Source organism: Pseudoliparis swirei, chromosome 2 (assembly GCF_029220125.1).
Source record: "Pseudoliparis swirei isolate HS2019 ecotype Mariana Trench chromosome 2, NWPU_hadal_v1, whole genome shotgun sequence".
Lineage (NCBI taxonomy): Eukaryota > Metazoa > Chordata > Actinopteri > Perciformes > Liparidae > Pseudoliparis > Pseudoliparis swirei.
In genome coordinates, this window is record NC_079389.1 from 2,485,226 (window position 1) to 2,502,893 (window position 17,668).

Consider the following 17,668-nt stretch of genomic DNA (forward strand, 5'->3'; position numbering starts at 1 on the left):
GAGCTTCAGTTCCTCTTTTAATCGGAGCTCCACGATTTCACATTCTGTCCTCTCTTCCTCACCGGCTCAAAGAACCCTCTGATGCCCCAAATTTGTTTTATTTTCTTCCAAAAAAAATACACGGGCGGCTTTCTCCCCCATCCTGTGTTTCTCCTGTTGACTGTCTCACGCTCTGTTGCTCAGACTGTTTTTAACGCTAGCCAAGGAGTCAGGGATGTCGGCTTTTTGTCGCGGACTCCTTTAACTATACTCGCACCACAGGTGAGTTGTTTGAAAGAGGAAGCTCACCACACTTGTCCCCTTGTGCCCCCCCCCCCCCGTGTGACGCCGTAGTCTCCCCACTGTGATGCGATCGGGCGTCAGAGGTCCAACAACGGCTGCATGCTCGTCTGCTTGGGTTCATCCTGACGTCGGCGGGCTGCCGGCCCACAGACTCGGCGCACCGATCCCCCCCCCCCCCCCTTGTGTTGTCGTGTTTAAAAGTTACTCCCGTTCAAGCTTGTGTGTCGCATGCGGGTCGAGGATACCCACGGCCAGTCTGTTGCATGAGGTCTTGTTTGAAAGGCTTTCATAGTGTGCGTCATAGCATGCCTCCCTGTCGCATGTGTGGAAATAAGTTCAACTTCTTGCCTGCTGGTCATTAACAGCATCACTACACGGCCTGTGTGGATCCTCATGCTGGCTCTACTGCGAGGAGTTTCAATTATATTGAAACCGTAACAATGTTTTGTATAGTACATTATATATATATATATTCTGTTGCGGATGGAACTCTGAATAAGTTCCCAGTGATCCATGTCGTGATGCGTAGGAGTCGACGCGGCCTCTGAAAGTCGGCCGTAAGAACCATTTGACGGCTCTCATGTCGGCACTGTGAATATAAAGCTGCAACTGGTTAGCTTAGTTTAGCATAAAGGCCGGACAGCTCACTAGGTCAACGTTATACACTACAGTTCAAAAGTTTGGGGTCACCCAGACAATTTTGTGTTTGAAAACTCACTCTTTTATTTATCAAATGATTTTCAAAATGAATCTAAAATATAGTCAATACATTGACGAGGTTAAATATAATGTTTATTGTAAATATTAATGTTGTTCTTCAAACTTGTCCCTCAAAGGAAGGCCAGTTTTAGAGCTTCTCTCACCAGCATAACTGTTTTCAGCTGCACTCACATAAAAAGGGTTTTCTCCGCTAGTCTTCTAAGGCGATAACACAATGTACCATTAGAACACTGGAGATGGGCCTCTACACACCTCTGTAGAGACTTCATTAACAACCAGAGAATGGTCATCTACCACATTAACTATGTAGAGAGTGTATTTATGATTAATTTAATGTTTTCTTCATTGAAAGAAGCAGTGCTTTAGAAAATAAGGACATTTCTAAGTGACCCCAAACTTTTGAACGGTCGTGTAAATCACAGGTTTGAACCTTCACAGCGACTGAAGTGTATAAACGGCAGCTCCTGGTTTTGTCCGGGTCGTGTTCTGGACTTTCCGCTTGTCGGGAACAGTTTGAGAAGATTCCAGGAAAACGTATAAGCGCCCGGCCACAGAATAGTTTCTCTGAGCTCTCGTGCTCTTCAGCCCGTTACGCTGCTTAGTGGCTTCTCCAGGAGCTAGCGGTCCGATTCTTTACTCCGGACTGAAACCTCTGTGCAGCCTGTTGTTGTTGTTGTTTCTGTACGTTGCCTCTAATCCACTGCTCTTCACCTCTTGCAGGAGGTCAGGGGCCAATCGGAGGAGAGCTTAAAGGAGGTGAGCAGCTGCCCTTCCCACGAGGCCCCGATTCGGGCGCAAAGCAGGGCAGGGCAGGGCGGCGGCCCGGGGCTTTATAAGGTAGTGAAGACCGGCCCCTCTGGTCACAACATCAGAAGCTGCCCAAACCTTAGGGGTATCCCCATTGGAATGTTAGTTCTTGGCAACAAGGTCAAGGCCGTAGGCGAGGTACGCACTCACCCCAAATGATGCTATGTGTTTTTCTTTTCTGGTTGAAATAATGTAATGTAGCCAATGTTGGTGGACTTGATGGTCTTAATCCTCAGGGAGTTCACACACTCCCTCTACTTTCCTAAACTGAATGTAAAGAATGTAAATCTGGCCGTCCGATGGGAATGCATCGGGTGCTTCTGGGTGTGTGTTGTGTATCTTTTCCCACTCGAGTATCGACTTCCCTGCGGCCGCGACTCCTTTTCGCGTGCTTTCCTGATTCACTAATTTCCGTTTGTCCACAAATCCTTTGCAGTTTTCAGCGCATCGTATTCGGCCGCCTTCCAGACTTCTCTCGGTGGAGCCCGTGCCTTGAATGTCTCCTTCTTGCCCTCTTTTTTTTTTAACCATCCTGTCAATAACGCTGGTACTTTTCTAAATTGTCTTTTGGCGAGGTGGCGAGCGGGGGGCCCCGCCTCTTTTGGATATGACCTGTCATTGGCTGCTGTGGTGTGTCATGCTGTTCAATAGTTTCCTCTGCACTTGGAATGGCCTGTGTGAGATCTGAGAGGTGCAGCCTGCACATAATACTTCCGTCTGTCTGTTTTTTATTTTTTTCCTTCCTCAAATGATAATATTTCAGGGAATTGAGAAAAAACAAACTTCATGCATTTACCTTTCAATCGGCTTCCCTTTCCTTAGAGTACATTTGTGTTGTTATTTACGTTGAGCTACATCTTGTGCCGCGGTGTCCGCTGATTCACACAAATCTAATCATGTGATCTGCTGCTGTGGGTTTTGTCCGATTGGCCAATCAGATGAATCCTATGACTGGATGTTAATGATGCTGTACGAAGGTGCTGTGTGTGTGTGTGAGTGTGTGTGTGTGTGTGCGTGTGGATAAAGAAGGTTGTTTGTGTATCAGGTGGTGAACTCAGAGGGCAACTGGGTTCAGCTGGATAAGAATAGCGTGGTGGAGTTCTGTGAGAGCGATGAAGGCGAGGCCTGGTCGCTGGCCAGAGACCGCGGTGGGAACCAGTACCTTCGCCACGATGACGGTGAGCCGCACTCTAAATGGCAAATGTTTTCCGCCTTTCATATTCTTTCGCTGACATTTTAAGTGCGAAGTGCATGCTTTCTTCAAAGCACCTTTCTTTCTTTCTTTTAACTCACTTTTGTAATTTTTTTTCTTTCACAACATATCAATGTGTATTTTCATACAGTCACTTTCTTTGTCAATGTTCCAGTCTTAGCACACGTGATATTCAGGTATACAGTGAACAATACACAAAGAACAACACACATCACATGGTGCTCACTCCAAGAAAAAAGAAGAAGAAGAGGGGACATAAGGATAATAATGAATAGATTGCATAAAAAATAATTTAATACAAATAAACTAATTAATTTAAATAATTATTGTCCACTCCTGAGTAGTATTTTATTTGCTATATATGCTTCTTACCACCTTTCTTAAATGTTTTAATTTATCTGTAAAAGTCAGGTTTCCCGCTTTCTATTTGTTGAATGAAGTGATTATCGTTATTCTAACGTGATTTGATCTGCTCCGACAGAACAAGTCCTGCTTGAGCTCGGGGCCCAGACCCCCCCGCCGAGCCCGTTCTCCGTGCAGGCCTTCAACCGAGCGGCCGCCTCAAACGGAGCGCAGGGCTTCGACTACGGCATCGCCAACAACAAAGGTGAGCGCCGCGTGCCGTGAAATGGCTCCTTTGAAAAAAGAAAAAAAACGACAATAACCAAAGTTTTGATACAGACACACGTTCACATCACATATCCTAAATCTGCACATCCCTTTGCTTTCAACATCCACTTTGCTTTATGCTCACTTCCGAGTCCTTGGCCTGTCGTCTAAGATTTAGAGTGATGATCCGTCTCTGCTGATGTACACCGCACCTCTGACTTCACTCTGCACCCCTCGTCTTTATTATTCCTCTCTTTATTATCTGACTTCCTCCCCCTATGCTTTGTAGTGAGACTTTCCTCACAAATTTATTTTTTAATTTTCCTTTAATATACATTACTCCTTTTTAGTTGAATAAATGCAGACATGTTCACCATCTTCAGTGTCGAGTACAATTTCCTCTTTTTGTTCAAAATAAGAGGGAATTCAAACTCACTTGACCTCCACAGTGTCACAGCAGCTCGTCCACAAGGCGCATGTGATCCGGTCCGGGTCGGTCCATAAAAACAGAATGAGAGGAGAACTGTACGTCGTAGTTATTTTGGCTCCTTGCGAGGGCAACTGTACACTTAAAAATGTCCGCCGCTCTGCTCCTCCTGCTATGCTCCTCTGAATGTGAAATGCCCAATCTACTCTCATTCTATTTCTATGGCTCAGTTAGGCTCTGTAGAATCACCGATCTCTCATCTCTTTCTTCACGCATGCTTTTGTTCCCGTGTGTCCACTGTTGTGATCTCATGTCTAACATCTCCGCGGTGTCCGTGTGCATGGGCCAGTCAGTGTGCTTCCGTTCATGTCCGACTGCTCTGGGCTCTAGCCCAGCACAGTTCACCCGCTTTGCTGCCTTAACGTCGTCTATTTGAAGAAGAAAAAAAGTGGAACGGTGGAACGCGGAAAAAAATCCCCCGAACAAACACATCGATTCTCGCCCCGCCTCGCCCCAAATGTGTCCGTCTCTTTCTGCCTGAATATCTTGCTGACGCCGTGTCGATTGTCTTTCAAACGCCTTTTCGACTCTTCCTCACTGCTTGGAGAAGAAAAAGAGGCCCACCCCGTTTCGCCGCGCTAATGGTTATTCAGGAACTCGCGCGTCTCCGTCAGGCTGATCCCAAGTCTGGTTTCTTTCACCGGCTCAATGCAAAGCTGTGGTCAGCCTTGCTTCCGGTCCAGAGGGTGATGGAGAGGCACCTGGACACTAACATGCCATCACGCCTTCTGTGCGACTGCCGGTGTTTCTGTTGCTCTCGCGTGACGAGTAGAGCGCCGGCTCATGTCGGTGTCACCGTGGCCACGTGAAGTGACGGAGGCATTTGTCCCTTTTTTCCACATCTCCCCTTTTCCGAGACGCTTTGGACATCTCCATCTGTCTCTTGGTCGCTTTTTTTTGTTGCCCCGGTGCCAGATGACCCGACCTGCCCCGGAAAGCAGAAAGTGTACAACTGGGTGGATGGTTCAGGCGCGTCACAATGACTTTTGAGTGCAGATCTCCTCCCCCCACACTCGATACACAAAGAAGGAAAAATAGTGCTCTGACGTTTACATTTTTTTATAAACCTCATAAAAATCTTGTTGCGAGTGGAAACAGGTATCCTGATTAAGAAACACCCTCTAAAGAGCGAGCTACCACCAGCACGCTGACTGTTGGCTCAAGCCGGTGGCCGTTCCAGCTCGAGGTGACCCACCTGATAGAGGTGTCCTATCTCTGCTGCGTGATGGCTCCATCACGCCGTGAGGCAGACACGACCCTCATTGTCGGATCCCTCGGTGGTGGTTGACTTCTCCCATCTCGCCTTCAGCCTGGAAGCCTCCAATATTTGGCTCCAACAACCGATGAAAAGGCAACAAATTGAAAAACAGCAACACAGTGACTGGCTTTTGTACCTGGGTCTACTCCGAAGAGCCAGGACGGTGGGAGACTTCACGAGAGTCTTTGAATGATGACGGATGCAGCGTCGGCTCAATATACGGTAGATGGGGAAAGGTGCACTTTCTCCCAGCACATGTTTTTTGGAACTTCAGACGAGGACGCACATGTTTTTCTCAGAAGAATGGCTCCTGAAATGAATACATGAGAAGAGCCCCCCCCTCTCTGCCGTCTTCCTCAACATACCCTTTCCCCAAATACAGTTGTGAAATGGGAGGAGCCGCTGGTGCTGGAAGTATTTTTGTTTAACACTGAACAACCCTGTTTCAGGAGTCTAATGCTTTTAATTAAAATAGAAACACAAGATTCTCCTGGATCGTTTAACAAAAGCAGAAGTTCATACCAAAGTCAAATTAAATTAGATTGCATATGTCCGCTACGGCAAACTCGCTGGTCTCTCTTGAATTTGATGGAATACCGTTCCAGGTGTCCGTCTGTTTTTAAGTGGAGAGCTTATGTCAGACGATGTATGTCAGATTTAGCGTGAAGCAGCAACGTTGGCGTGAAGCGTCTACAGTAGCTTAAGTCACAAACGGGAACGCTCGTCCTGTCCCGAGCCGCCAGTGCAGCGGCGCTCAGGCTGCATAACCAATGAGCCGCTCAGCTGCTGCACAACAACCATTTGAACTCCAAATGTCATTGGCCAATGTTTCCTGGGAATTTCTCCTTCACGTTTTATCCGCCCGGGCCTTGGACTACTTCCACTTGTTGCCCTCCTTTTGGATGCCCCATCCAGGCTTTGGAAGTGCCCCCCACCCCCGCCATTCCTCTTGCATTATCTTCACAGAAATTTGAATAGGACTTATACCTTCCGAGACCCTGGCGGCTCCGCCCATTTCGCACATCCGCGGCGTCGTGGGAGATGACTGAATGACTGATGAGAAATAAACTCTGACTGATCCTCATCCCCCCCCCTTTTTTGGAAGCCTCAAACCATAGTATAAGCTGTAGTGTCTCCCCATCCTCTGTCTCCATGTTTGCAGGTGACCGGTTGAGTGCCATACTGAATTCCATTCAGTCTGGGCCCCTCCTCTCAGCAGCTCCCTCCTCCTCCTCCGTATTTGAGCAAGCCGCCCAACCTCCCTCCTCTTCCTCCTCCTCCCTTGTCCACAGCCCATTTGTGTTTGGACAATCCCCCTCCCAACTGTCTCAGCCACAACCACAGCTTCCGAGTAAGTCTGTCCTGCTTTCTGACAGCGCTTGCTTTGCACAGGTGTTGATCCTTTTTTCCTCGACAGCGTTTTGTTTTTCCAGATTTTTTGTTTGTTCTGTATTCATTCTCTTTCATGTGTTTTTTCTGGGAAGGGCAGCAGCGACGCGTGACACATAACAAGTGCAGTTATGTTTCTGGAGTGCCGAAATATCCCCAACAAGCCGATATATATCGAGTATTTACATGTTTGAAAATCTTGTTTCTCTAAAAACAAACCTGGTGACACTGCCTTCAAAAAATATGCTTTGACAGGTATTTTCACTTTGTTTTTGAAAACAAGATTTCAACTTAAATACTCGACCAAATGCCTTGTTAAAAGGGATATTGTTGCCATGTGCCGAGCTGCTTATTCTTCTGCTTGTCTGCTTGTTCTGCCCGTCAGCTTTCTTTTTCTTTTCCTCATCGTCTTCATCGGCGCTTTAATTCAGATCTGCATTTATCATCCTTGATTGACAACTTGTTTCATTTTCCGCCTCAACCAGCCCAGAGCGTCGGTGCAAATCAATAGATGTTGGTTTAAAGTCTACATTAATCTCCCTAAAACAGCAGAGAATTCAGTCCCGGTCATAAAGTAATATTACATAACACACACTTATATCTTATACTGGATAAATTAGGTACAAAATACCACAATTAAGATTATCTTCGAACAGGATCCACAATATCTCTTTGTAACCTTCTCAGCCCTCGAGTTCTCTTTCTCCCTGTCTCTTCTTCTTCTCTACTTGTGGTAATCTGTTTTTCTTTTTACCTGATTGTCTGTTTCTTACGGAGCCACGGAGGTGTCTTGAAAAGAAGGAAACTCATCTGTGTCCATAAATTAATAATTTGTGCTCTCAATTTAGCATACAGGTAATTGATCACCTTAATGCCATCAGTCTAGTCGTTCATGTCCCCTTCACACTCACTCTGAGTCTCTTTAATGAGTCTCATTTTCACTATGGCCACATCGGCATCATGGCCGCCTCTTAAAGGGCCGGTGTAACCGTAACACTGTATAAACTACTCCTGAACATATTGTTAAATAACTCTTTGCATTTCATTATTGTTTATTTAAGTGTAGAAATATTGCATGTAAGAAAATGTCTCTAATATTACAACATAAATCCATTTAATTTGAAACCTTCAAAATAAAAGCACAGGATATTTCTTTTTAAATTTCTTTAAGAAAAGGTGATCATATGTCTTTTCAGGCCGTCAGGGGCCACATACAATGACGTGGCGGGTCGGATTCGGCCCGCGGGCCTTGTGTTTGGCACCTGTGCTTTAATGGATTTAATATGGGATGTTACAAACGACGTCCTGTTGTAGGATTACGGCTCGTTTCTCCCTAAAAAGACGAAAGATGTTCATTCAGCTTCCGAGTTGTGGAGCGTTTCTTAAATGTTTTCTTCGTCGTCGTCAATAAACTTCCAACTCGCCAAACGCGTCACACTAGAGGTGTATGATGCCCTCTAAAAGACGGGAAGAGGCAACATGTGTCTAACATTAAACGGAGAGCACATATTACTAAATTGTGTGCACAGCATACTTGAATTTCCAGGACAACACTTGGTTCTGTGACTTCTCATTTCTTCTCTATATGTTTCCCATGTTTCTCTATATGTTGATCTTCCATCACTTTAACTTGTCCTTTTTTGCCTCTTTTCTATTCCACACCTCCTTGACCGCATTGCCTCACTGTGCTTTCTTTCTCTCCCTCTGTGGTGGCCCCTCCTCGCGCTCCATGCCTTTGTTTGTTTGCCTGCTCTGCTGCAGATGGTTCATCATCACGCCGCCTTGCTTCTCGCGAGCGTGTGCACAAAAGCAATGTGTCCGTGGCCGGGCATGGTACCGCTCTCTCATCTCTCGCTCTGAGGCAAAAGGGTGGGTAATCACAGCATGCACCTCCCTCAGACTAAACCGAGGGCGGCAACACCTTTTAAAACTGTGGCCCCAGAGTAGGTTGTGGCCAAACACTATATTGTAATAAAGAGGACAAACTAAAAGGGCGTAATAAAAACACGAGTTCTGATTTAAAGTTCAGTTTAAAAATAGGTGGACCTTAAGTGTTGTTTGTGGTTACTAGACTACAATACCAGGCGATTAAAAGTTAACACCAACTAGATTCAATATTAGTAGGAGAGGTCCCAGGACTGGGCTGGAATCCATCTTCCATCAGCTCTTCCATGGTCCACTAGTTATCTTCATTGCATTTGACCTTTTCATAGTTTCTGCATTACATTTTTTTTTTTTCCTCTCAGGTTTTGCGCTTAGAGTTCAATGGTTACACTATACCACCGATTGAGTCCCCTTTGGTGTCGTAACTGTGTTTGAATTATTAACGTTCAGGTGAGCGAGGGAACGGAGCGCGGCCCATGTCCCCAGCCTCCAAACATCGGCAGGAGAATCGCTCGCCCAAACAGGAGGGTCGAGGGAGCCGCTCGTCCGAGCAGAGCAGGAGCAAGACTGAGGAGGGCGGCTTCTCGGCCGGCGAAGCCCTCATCCTGCGGTCGGACACGGCCAAGCTGAGGTCCGACTCTCACAGCCGCTCTCACTCGCCCAATCACAACACCCTGCAGGCCCTGAAGGCCGATGGCCGAACCCCGGGAGTCCGGGCCGAGTCCCCGAACCCCAGCTCGCGCGCCTCCTCTCCCAAACAACAAGGCGTCTCATCTTCAGGCAGGTCTAGTCCCTCCAGCACCGCCTCCCAGAACTCCTCTTCAGCCCACCATGATAAGAACCTCCCACCTAAAGTCAGTCCTTCCTCCAAAGCCCGGCTGGATCCTCCCAGAGAGCGGTCCAAATCTGATTCCTACACTCTGGACCCAGACACACTTAGAAAGAAGAAGGTCCCACTAACGGAACCGCTTAGAGGCAGGTCTACCTCTCCGAAACCTAAACTGTCTCCTAAAGATCCAAATAACGAAGTGATTGGCGACCCAAATAACGAAGTGATTGGCGACCCAAATAACGAAGTGATTGGCAATCCAGAGAACCGCGTCCCCTCTCCACACGTGACCCAGGAGAACCTCCACAGCGAAGTGGTGGAGGTGTGCAGCTCCAGCGCTCTCGTCTCGGAGGATGGCAACGACGAGAACTCGGAGGCTCAAAATTCTGAAGACGGCTCGGGCAAGGTGCACTTCAGCATCGGCAAAGGGCCCGTCAAGGAGGACGTAGAGAGCCGCGCGTCGCCCAAAGTCAGCCGCAAAGCCTCCAGTCGACACACGCGCCCCAAGAAGGAAAAGTCCGGGCCTCTGTTCAAAGGCGAGAGTCCTTCGAGGGCCACGGAGCCGGCCAAACAGGCCATGTCCCCTTCGGTGGCCGAATGTTCGCGAGCGGTCTTCGCGGCGTTCCTGTGGCACGAGGGTATTGTCCACGACGCCATGGCCTGCTCCTCCTTCCTCAAGTTCAACCCCGACTTGACCAAAGAGCACGCCCCCACCCGCGGCTCCCTGGGAGCGCAGGGCGCCGAGGAGAAGGAGAGCAAGCTGAAGAACCGCCACTCCTTGGAGATCTCCTCCGCACTCAACATGTTTAACATCGCGCCGCACGGCCCGGACATCTCCAAAATGGGGAGCATCAACAAGAACAAGGTGCTGTCCATGCTGAAGGAACCTCCCCTGCCAGAGAAGTGCGAGGAGGGTAAGGGGGAGGCCACTTCCTACGAGATGGCTTCTCATCCGGCGATGAGGGCCAAGTCCATCTTGCCGTTGACGTTGCAACACCTGGTGTCGTTCTGGGAGGACATTTCTCTGGCCACCATCAAGGCCGCCACTCAGAACATGATCTTCCCCAGCCCGGGGTCCAGCGCCATCCTGAAAAGGAAGGAGCACGAGAAAGACGGCAAGAAGGCAAAGAAGGAGAAGAAGAAGAGGGAGAAAGCCGAGGTGCGTCCGAGGGGCAATCTGTTCGGAGAGATGGCTCAGCTCGCCATGGGCGGGCCGGAGAAAGACACCATCTGTGAGCTGTGTGGCGAATCTCACCCGTACCCCGTCACCTACCACATGAGGCAGGCTCACCCAGGTGAGAATACACACGTTCTGGGTCGAGTTTTGTCCATTTTAAATGAGGGTGCCGTATTCCTGGGCGATGGACCTTCTAACCCCTTCCTCTGTGTCTCAGGTTGCGGCCGCTATGCTGGAGGCCAGGGCTACAACAGCATCGGCCACTTCTGTGGCGGTTGGGCTGGTAACTGTGGAGATGGAGGCATAGGAGGCAGCACCTGGTACCTGGTGTGTGATCGCTGTCGGGAGAAATACCTGAGAGAGAAACAGACCACCGCCAGGGAGAAGGTAGCATCCTCGTGCTTAGAAGTGTGTCCCGCTGTAACGGAAGGACTCTCAGCCGTTAAACTGACTTCTTGGAGTTGACCAATTTGCATCTCCTCCACCAGGTGAAGCAGTCCAGGAAGAAACCCCTGCAGGTGAAGACTCCGAGGGCGCTGCCCACCATGGACGCCCACCAGGTGATTCGAGCGAACGCTTTGTTCCTGCTGTCGCTCAGCAGCGCTGCCGAGCCCAGCATGCTGTGCCACCACCCTCCCCGGCCCCTGCACTCCCAGCTGCTCCCCAGCCTCAAGGAGGGCGTGCCGGACGAACTCCCCAATAAAATGGGCTGCCTCTACCTCCAGACACTAGCTAGGTAGCTTCCGGCTCAGTCGACGACACCTCGTTTGTCTTTATCGGATGAGAAAACACGATTGCTTGAGTCGCTCTCCTCTCATCCTTCAGGCAACACACTGAGAACTTTGGGGGCTACCAAGACGATAACCTCTTCCAAGACGAGATGAGGTATTTGCGCTCCACATCTGTTCCTGCACCTTACATATCAGTCACCCCTGATGCCTGTCCCAATGTGTTTGAGGAACCAGAGAGCAACATGAAATCAATGCCGCCCAGGTAACGCGTCTTAGCACGATGCTTTTTATCACTTCCGCTTCTCGGCATGCTCGCAAAATGAGTGCATTGCAGATGACATGGACGTAGACATACATGCATGTTTAAGTCGAGTTTATTTTCCGATGTTCAGAGCAGAGCAGCACATAATGCATGCCAATTGTCATGGCAGATATACACTGTACAGGAAGGTAGCTCGGTACTCTTTTCCACATTTTAATATTAATGCCTCCTCATCACGATCAGCCTCATTGGAGACAGCACAAAGCCTGTCTGCTCCATTGTCTCTGTATTTAAATGTTTGAGTCTGTGCTCAGCGGTTCCGTCTCCCTCTCTTTCAGTCTGGAGACCAGCCCCATCACAGACAGCGATATGGCCAAACGGACCGTGTTCCAGAGGTCTTACTCGGTCGTTGCATCAGAGTACGACAAGCAACACTCGCCCTCGCCGGCCCGGATCAAAGCCGTGCCCAGACGCAGGGTCCAGAGTGGCGACGCAGGTAAGTGCACACACACACACACACACACACACACACACACATGCGCGCGCGTTGCTTTGAGACGTGACGCCTGAGAAGGAATGCGTCGCAGCGTCTGTAACATCGACCCACTTTACGCCCCTGAACAGAGGTGGGCTCTTCCCTGTTACGGCACCCGTCCCCCGAGCTGTCCCGGCTGATTTCATCACACGGCTCCCTCAGTAAGGGGGAGAGGAACTTCCAGTGGCCCGTCCTGTCTTTCGTTATCCAGCACCACGACCTGGAGGGCCTGGAGGTGGCCATGAGGCATGCGCTGAGGAAGTCTGCCTGCAGGGTGTTTGCCATGGAGGTACGGGCTCAGTCTCGCTTGACTTGTTGCTCTTTATCCAGTGGTGAGTCGAGGTGGGGCTACTGGGTCAGTGGTTAGCAGGTCTGGTTTCCAATCAGGGGGTTGGTGGTTCAATCCCCGCCCTAGTCGACTCAACCCTGATTGCTACCCGTAGCTGTTTCTACGGTGTATGAATGTAACATGTAAAGTGTCTTTGAGTACCTTTTTAAAAGGCGCTATATCAATTAAATGGATTATTTCTATTAAGGATAAAGGCAATTGGTTGGCTGGATATCGTTAGTTGATGAGTCTGATGTGTTTACTTGTCGGTAGACTAATCGATATGATGATTTCTTGGTGTCCTCGTCAGGCCTTCAACTGGCTGCTGTGCAACGTGATCCAGACCACGTCCCTACACGACATCCTTTGGCATTTCGTAGCGTCTCTCACGCCGTCGCCATTCGAACCCGAGGATGAGGAAGACGACGAGAACAAGGGGAACAAAGAAAACGTGGAACAGGTAACGAGCGGTCGAACGTCAAAAGCTGCGCGGCGTTACTCGCTCGCTTTTGTTGTCTCATCTTCTCACCGCGGACTTGTGCGCCCCACAGGAAAGAGACCTCGGCGTCTGTGAACACCCGCTGTCGGACATTGTTATTGCCGGGGAGGCGGCTCATCCTCTGCCTCACACCTTCCACCGCCTCCTCCAGACCATCTCTGACCTCATGATGTCACTTCCCAGTGGCAGCTCGCTTCAGCAGATGGCGCTGAGGTACACTTCCTGAGTGATTATGAACACGACCAACTCGCCAGCCAACACTTTTTGGATGGTTTGAGTTCAAGCTGGTCAAGAACAGAATTAACTTTCAGGGAATAGGTTTGACATGTTTTTTCCAATATTTTATTTTCTAAATATTTTCACACTGCAAGAAAACACGCAGAGCATTACAGAGCACTACATTAAACATTACAGGAAATTATGAACAATTAAGTAAATAAATAAATTAAATAAAATATATTTTATTTAAATCAATGAAATCAATCCAATTAATTAATCAATCAAATAAATTGATAATTAGATGAAGAAAAAAGAAATTAAGAAAAAAGTTGGTGCATAGGATGATGACACAGCACAGAGATACCGCGATGACACATAATGCATAATTCAGAGCTCCAAATAGTTGCAGTCCTATGATACCTTTCGTGTTGTACAAATAAAAATAACTTATATTTCCTTCTGATACTATATGTAATCTTTTCAAGAGGAACACAACTGTTATGTGTACTTAATTTAACTGGCAGAAACATTAAGAGTCATATTTATAATTGTCACTGCCTCTTTTTCATTGATACCAGTTTGGAGATTGTGAATATGAAGGGGAAACGTATCTCTGACTTATTCTTCCAGGTGCTGGAGTCTCAAGTTCAAGCAGTCCGACCACCAGTTCCTCCACCAGAGCAACGTTTTCCATCACATCAACAACATCTTGTCCAAGTCTGACGACGGAGACAGCGAGGAGAGCTTCAACATCAGCGTGCAGTCGGGCTACGAAGCGATGAGCCAGGCAAGAAAAGGACCGCTTGCTTCCCTCAGATCTATCTCCTGCTGGCCGACACAGGATCGAACAGTTGCATTAACGTGCACTAACCTGACCGTGTGTGACGATAGGACCTCTGCCTGGTGACCTGTCTGAAGGACCTGACCAGCGTGGTGGACATCAAGACGTCCAGTCGGCCCGCCATGATCGGCAGCCTCACGGACGGCTCCACGGAGACCTTCTGGGAATCCGGAGACGAGGACAAGAACAAAACCAAGAGCATCACCATCAGCTGCGTGAAGGGCCTCAACGCCTCCATCGTGACGGTTCACGTGGACAACTCCAGAGACATCGGGGTAAGGGGGCAACGGCGGCATTGCTTTTGTGCAGAATGCAAAAGCTTAGACAGAGGTGGGAATTGATGATGATATTTTTGTCATATTCACAGAACAAAGTCACATCGGTTACATTCCTATGTGGGAAAGCAGTCGAGGACCTCTGCAGAATCAAACAGGTCGGTTGCTCTGGGAACACGGAGTCATCGGTTTGAAGTCTAGTTGTGAAGCTGTGGATATACACAAAGGTTCAAAGGTTTGGAGTCACCCAGACAATTTGGTGTTTTCCATGAAAACTCACACTTTTATTTATCAAATGAATATAAAATATAGTCAAGACATTGACAAGGTTATAAATAATGATTTGTATTGTAAACATTAATGTTGTTCTTCAAGCTTGTCGCTCAAAGGAAGGCCAGTTTTATAGCTTCTCTCACCAGCATAACTGTTTTCAGCTGCGCTCACATGAAAGGGTTTTCAAGGGTTTTCTACCCCTCCGCTAGTCTTCTAAGGCGATAACACAATGTACCATTAGAACACTGGAGATGGGCCTCTACACACCTCTGTAGAGACTTCATTAAACACCAGAGAATAGTCATTTACCACATTAACTATGTATATGGGGTATTTCTGATTAATGTAATGTTATCTTCATTGGAAAAAACAGTGATTTACTTTGAAAAATAAAGACATTTCTCATTTTGTTGTTCTTCTTTTCCAAGTGACCAAACACTTTTGAACAGGAGTGTAGATTATTTTGTCTCTTCTCCAAATCACAGTAACTTCCTTTTCGAAGTGCAGAAACGATACCTCGTTGTATTCATAAGCTGCTCTTTGACACTGCAGATGCACACGTTAAATATCCCCGCCCCTTTTCACGGACAGGTCGACCTCGACTCCCGTCACATGGGCTGGGTGACGAGCGAGCTCCCCGGAGGGGACCACCACGTGATCAAGGTGGAGCTGAAAGGTCCCGAGAACACCCTGAGGGTGCGCCAGGTGAAGGTCCTGGGTTGGAAAGAGGGCGAGAGCATCAAGATCCTGGGCCAGATCTCGGCCAGCATGGCCCAGCAGAAGAACTGCGAGGCCGAGACTCTGCGAGTGTTTCGCCTCATCACCTCACAGGTGCGTCTCGCTGCGTCCTGCACACACGCGAGAAACATCCGGAGCCTCTGGTTTACTTTGTTGTGCTCGTTTAGGTCTTCGGAAAGCTCATCTGTGGAGACGCGGAGCCGACTCCGGAGCAGGAGGAGAAGAACCTCCTTTCGTCGCCTGAGGGAGAGGACAAGGTCGGCACCGTGACAATTTAGCTGTTGATCCGGAATATTCACGACCTTCAGTTTTTACACCGTGTGCATTTTTTTTATGAATAGGTTCCATCTGACGCCGACCTCAAAGAGCACATGGTGGGCATCATCTTCAGCAGGAGCAAACTCACCAACCTCCAGAAACAGGTCGGTCCTTTAAGCCATCCGACAGGAGGAGTCCTTGTAGTGGCTCCGTATAGTTCTGGGTCTTCTGTACCACAATTTTGAGTTCAGTCTTAGAAACTATTAATTGACATGCGAGTGAGACAAGTAGTTCTTCCATAAAAAATGTTTCCTAGAAAACGTAGTTACATGTTCACACGGTCAAAAAACGATGTCGCTTCCAACATCTCTGAGCTCACATCCCGACTGACAGTCCAACACGGTGTTATACTGACGTCACGTCATCTGATTGGAAGCTTACATTCTGACAAGTTATTCAGCTTTTAAATACAATACTAAATTATATATGTTAACCTAAACATTCTTTCAAATCATAATGAAAAAGATTTATCTTCAGTTACCTTTTAAAATCTTTTCAAACTAAATTATTATAACAAATGACATCATGCATTTGGCTCTTATACTTGTATAATATAATATTCTCAGCCCTTGTACCTAACGTGCGTGTACTCTCCTCTCAGGTGTGCGCGCACATCGTCCAGGCCATCCGCATGGAGGCCACGCGCGTGAGGGAGGAGTGGGAGCACGCCATCTCCAGCAAGGAGAACGCCAACTCCCAGCCCAGCGACGACGACGCCTCCTCGGACGCCTACTGCTTCGAGCTGCTGTCCATGGTGCTGGCGCTGAGCGGCTCCAACGTGGGCCGCCAGTACCTCGCCCAGCAGCTCACGCTCATGCAAGACCTGTTCTCTCTGCTGCACACGGCCTCTCCCAGAGTCCAGAGACAGGTCTGTTTACGATGAGACAGCACTTTGTTAGTATATAAGAGAAACAAACCAATAGAAATACCAATATAAACACATAAGAACAACAATTATTAAGTGTGAAAGAAACGATACCGACACCATTGCAAAATAGAACACGAGAGCAATGAGACTAAAGGTAAAGAAATAAATTAAAGCATTCATGGAAAACCTGGAAAAGTCATGGAATAAAAAGAATTGTTATTTCCAGACCTGGAAAAGTCCTTGAAAAAAATGAAATCCCAAAAGTTTTTGAAAAGTCATGAAAATGTTTTATATTCATATTTTCATTTATACAGTTTGATTAAAAGAATAAACATTTATATACATATTTATTCTTTGAATCAGACTATTCATGTGTGTCATTAAGGTTTATACTTGTGTATACACGAAGATTTCACTAAATGTTTGGTCATGGAAATTTGGTTTAAAGGTCATGGAAAGGTCATTGGTCACCATGTGTATGAACCCTGTTCAATAAAAAAAGTACAACAGCAAAGATTCACTACCAGAGTTAAGATCTATAGTGTATAAGAAGTGATACTAACAATAACTAATGGAAAGTAAAAAAGAAAATAAATATTTAAAAAGTAGTGGATGGAACACGATGTAAAGTAAGCGTGCCTTAGAGCCGTGAGTCTTCCTCCGTTGGCTGAGAGTTGTAGTTCAGGTGTGACTCGACAAAGAGGCGTTTCATCATGTTGAAGTGAATCCCTCGCCATACAAACGTTGCCGTCTGCTCTCGCCTCACCTCAGGTCACGTCGTTGCTCAGGCGCGTCCTCCCGGAGGTCACGCCGGTGAGACTCGCCAGCATCATCGGCGTGAAGGCGCTGCCGCCGGCGGACATCAGCGACATCATCCACTCCACGGAGAAGGGCGACTGGAACAAGCTGTGCATCCTCGACATGTTCCTGGGCTGCATCGCCAAAGCCCTCACCGTCCAGCTGAAGGCCAAAGGCGCCACCATCTCCGGCATGGCCGCGGTCAAAGGAGTCACCACCGTCACGCTGCCCATGATCTTCAACTCCAGGTGACTTCACTTTCGGCCGGGACCCCAATCTAAATGTGGTAAAATGGCAAAGGCTCTTTTTTTTTAAAGACGTTTTATAT

At 47.8% G+C, this 17,668-nt stretch overlaps 1 protein-coding gene across 15 annotated transcripts in view; it reads left to right on the forward strand.

The window, feature by feature from the left end:
• Window positions 1-17,668, forward strand: part of mycbp2 (MYC binding protein 2) — a 68,794-nt gene that overhangs the window by 45,214 nt on the left and 5,912 nt on the right. For 7 of the 15 annotated variants that reach the window (XM_056429870.1, XM_056429928.1, XM_056429885.1 and 4 more), the window contains 21 exons: window positions 1,723-1,947; window positions 2,855-2,987; window positions 3,504-3,629; window positions 6,539-6,727; window positions 8,527-8,634; window positions 9,100-10,773; window positions 10,873-11,042; window positions 11,144-11,391; window positions 11,481-11,648; window positions 11,987-12,144; window positions 12,273-12,472; window positions 12,822-12,971; window positions 13,063-13,223; window positions 13,860-14,016; window positions 14,121-14,345; window positions 14,438-14,503; window positions 15,210-15,449; window positions 15,524-15,613; window positions 15,698-15,778; window positions 16,276-16,542; window positions 17,314-17,588. In XM_056429870.1, coding sequence (XP_056285845.1) covers window positions 1,723-1,947; window positions 2,855-2,987; window positions 3,504-3,629; window positions 6,539-6,727; window positions 8,527-8,634; window positions 9,100-10,773; window positions 10,873-11,042; window positions 11,144-11,391; window positions 11,481-11,648; window positions 11,987-12,144; window positions 12,273-12,472; window positions 12,822-12,971; window positions 13,063-13,223; window positions 13,860-14,016; window positions 14,121-14,345; window positions 14,438-14,503; window positions 15,210-15,449; window positions 15,524-15,613; window positions 15,698-15,778; window positions 16,276-16,542; window positions 17,314-17,588 — 5,111 coding nt within the window. The remainder of the gene's footprint in view (window positions 1-1,722; window positions 1,948-2,854; window positions 2,988-3,503; window positions 3,630-6,538; window positions 6,728-8,526; window positions 8,635-9,099; window positions 10,774-10,872; window positions 11,043-11,143; window positions 11,392-11,480; window positions 11,649-11,986; window positions 12,145-12,272; window positions 12,473-12,821; window positions 12,972-13,062; window positions 13,224-13,859; window positions 14,017-14,120; window positions 14,346-14,437; window positions 14,504-15,209; window positions 15,450-15,523; window positions 15,614-15,697; window positions 15,779-16,275; window positions 16,543-17,313; window positions 17,589-17,668) is intronic. The other 8 variants (XM_056429919.1, XM_056429911.1, XM_056429953.1 and 5 more) reach the window with 8 other exon arrangements.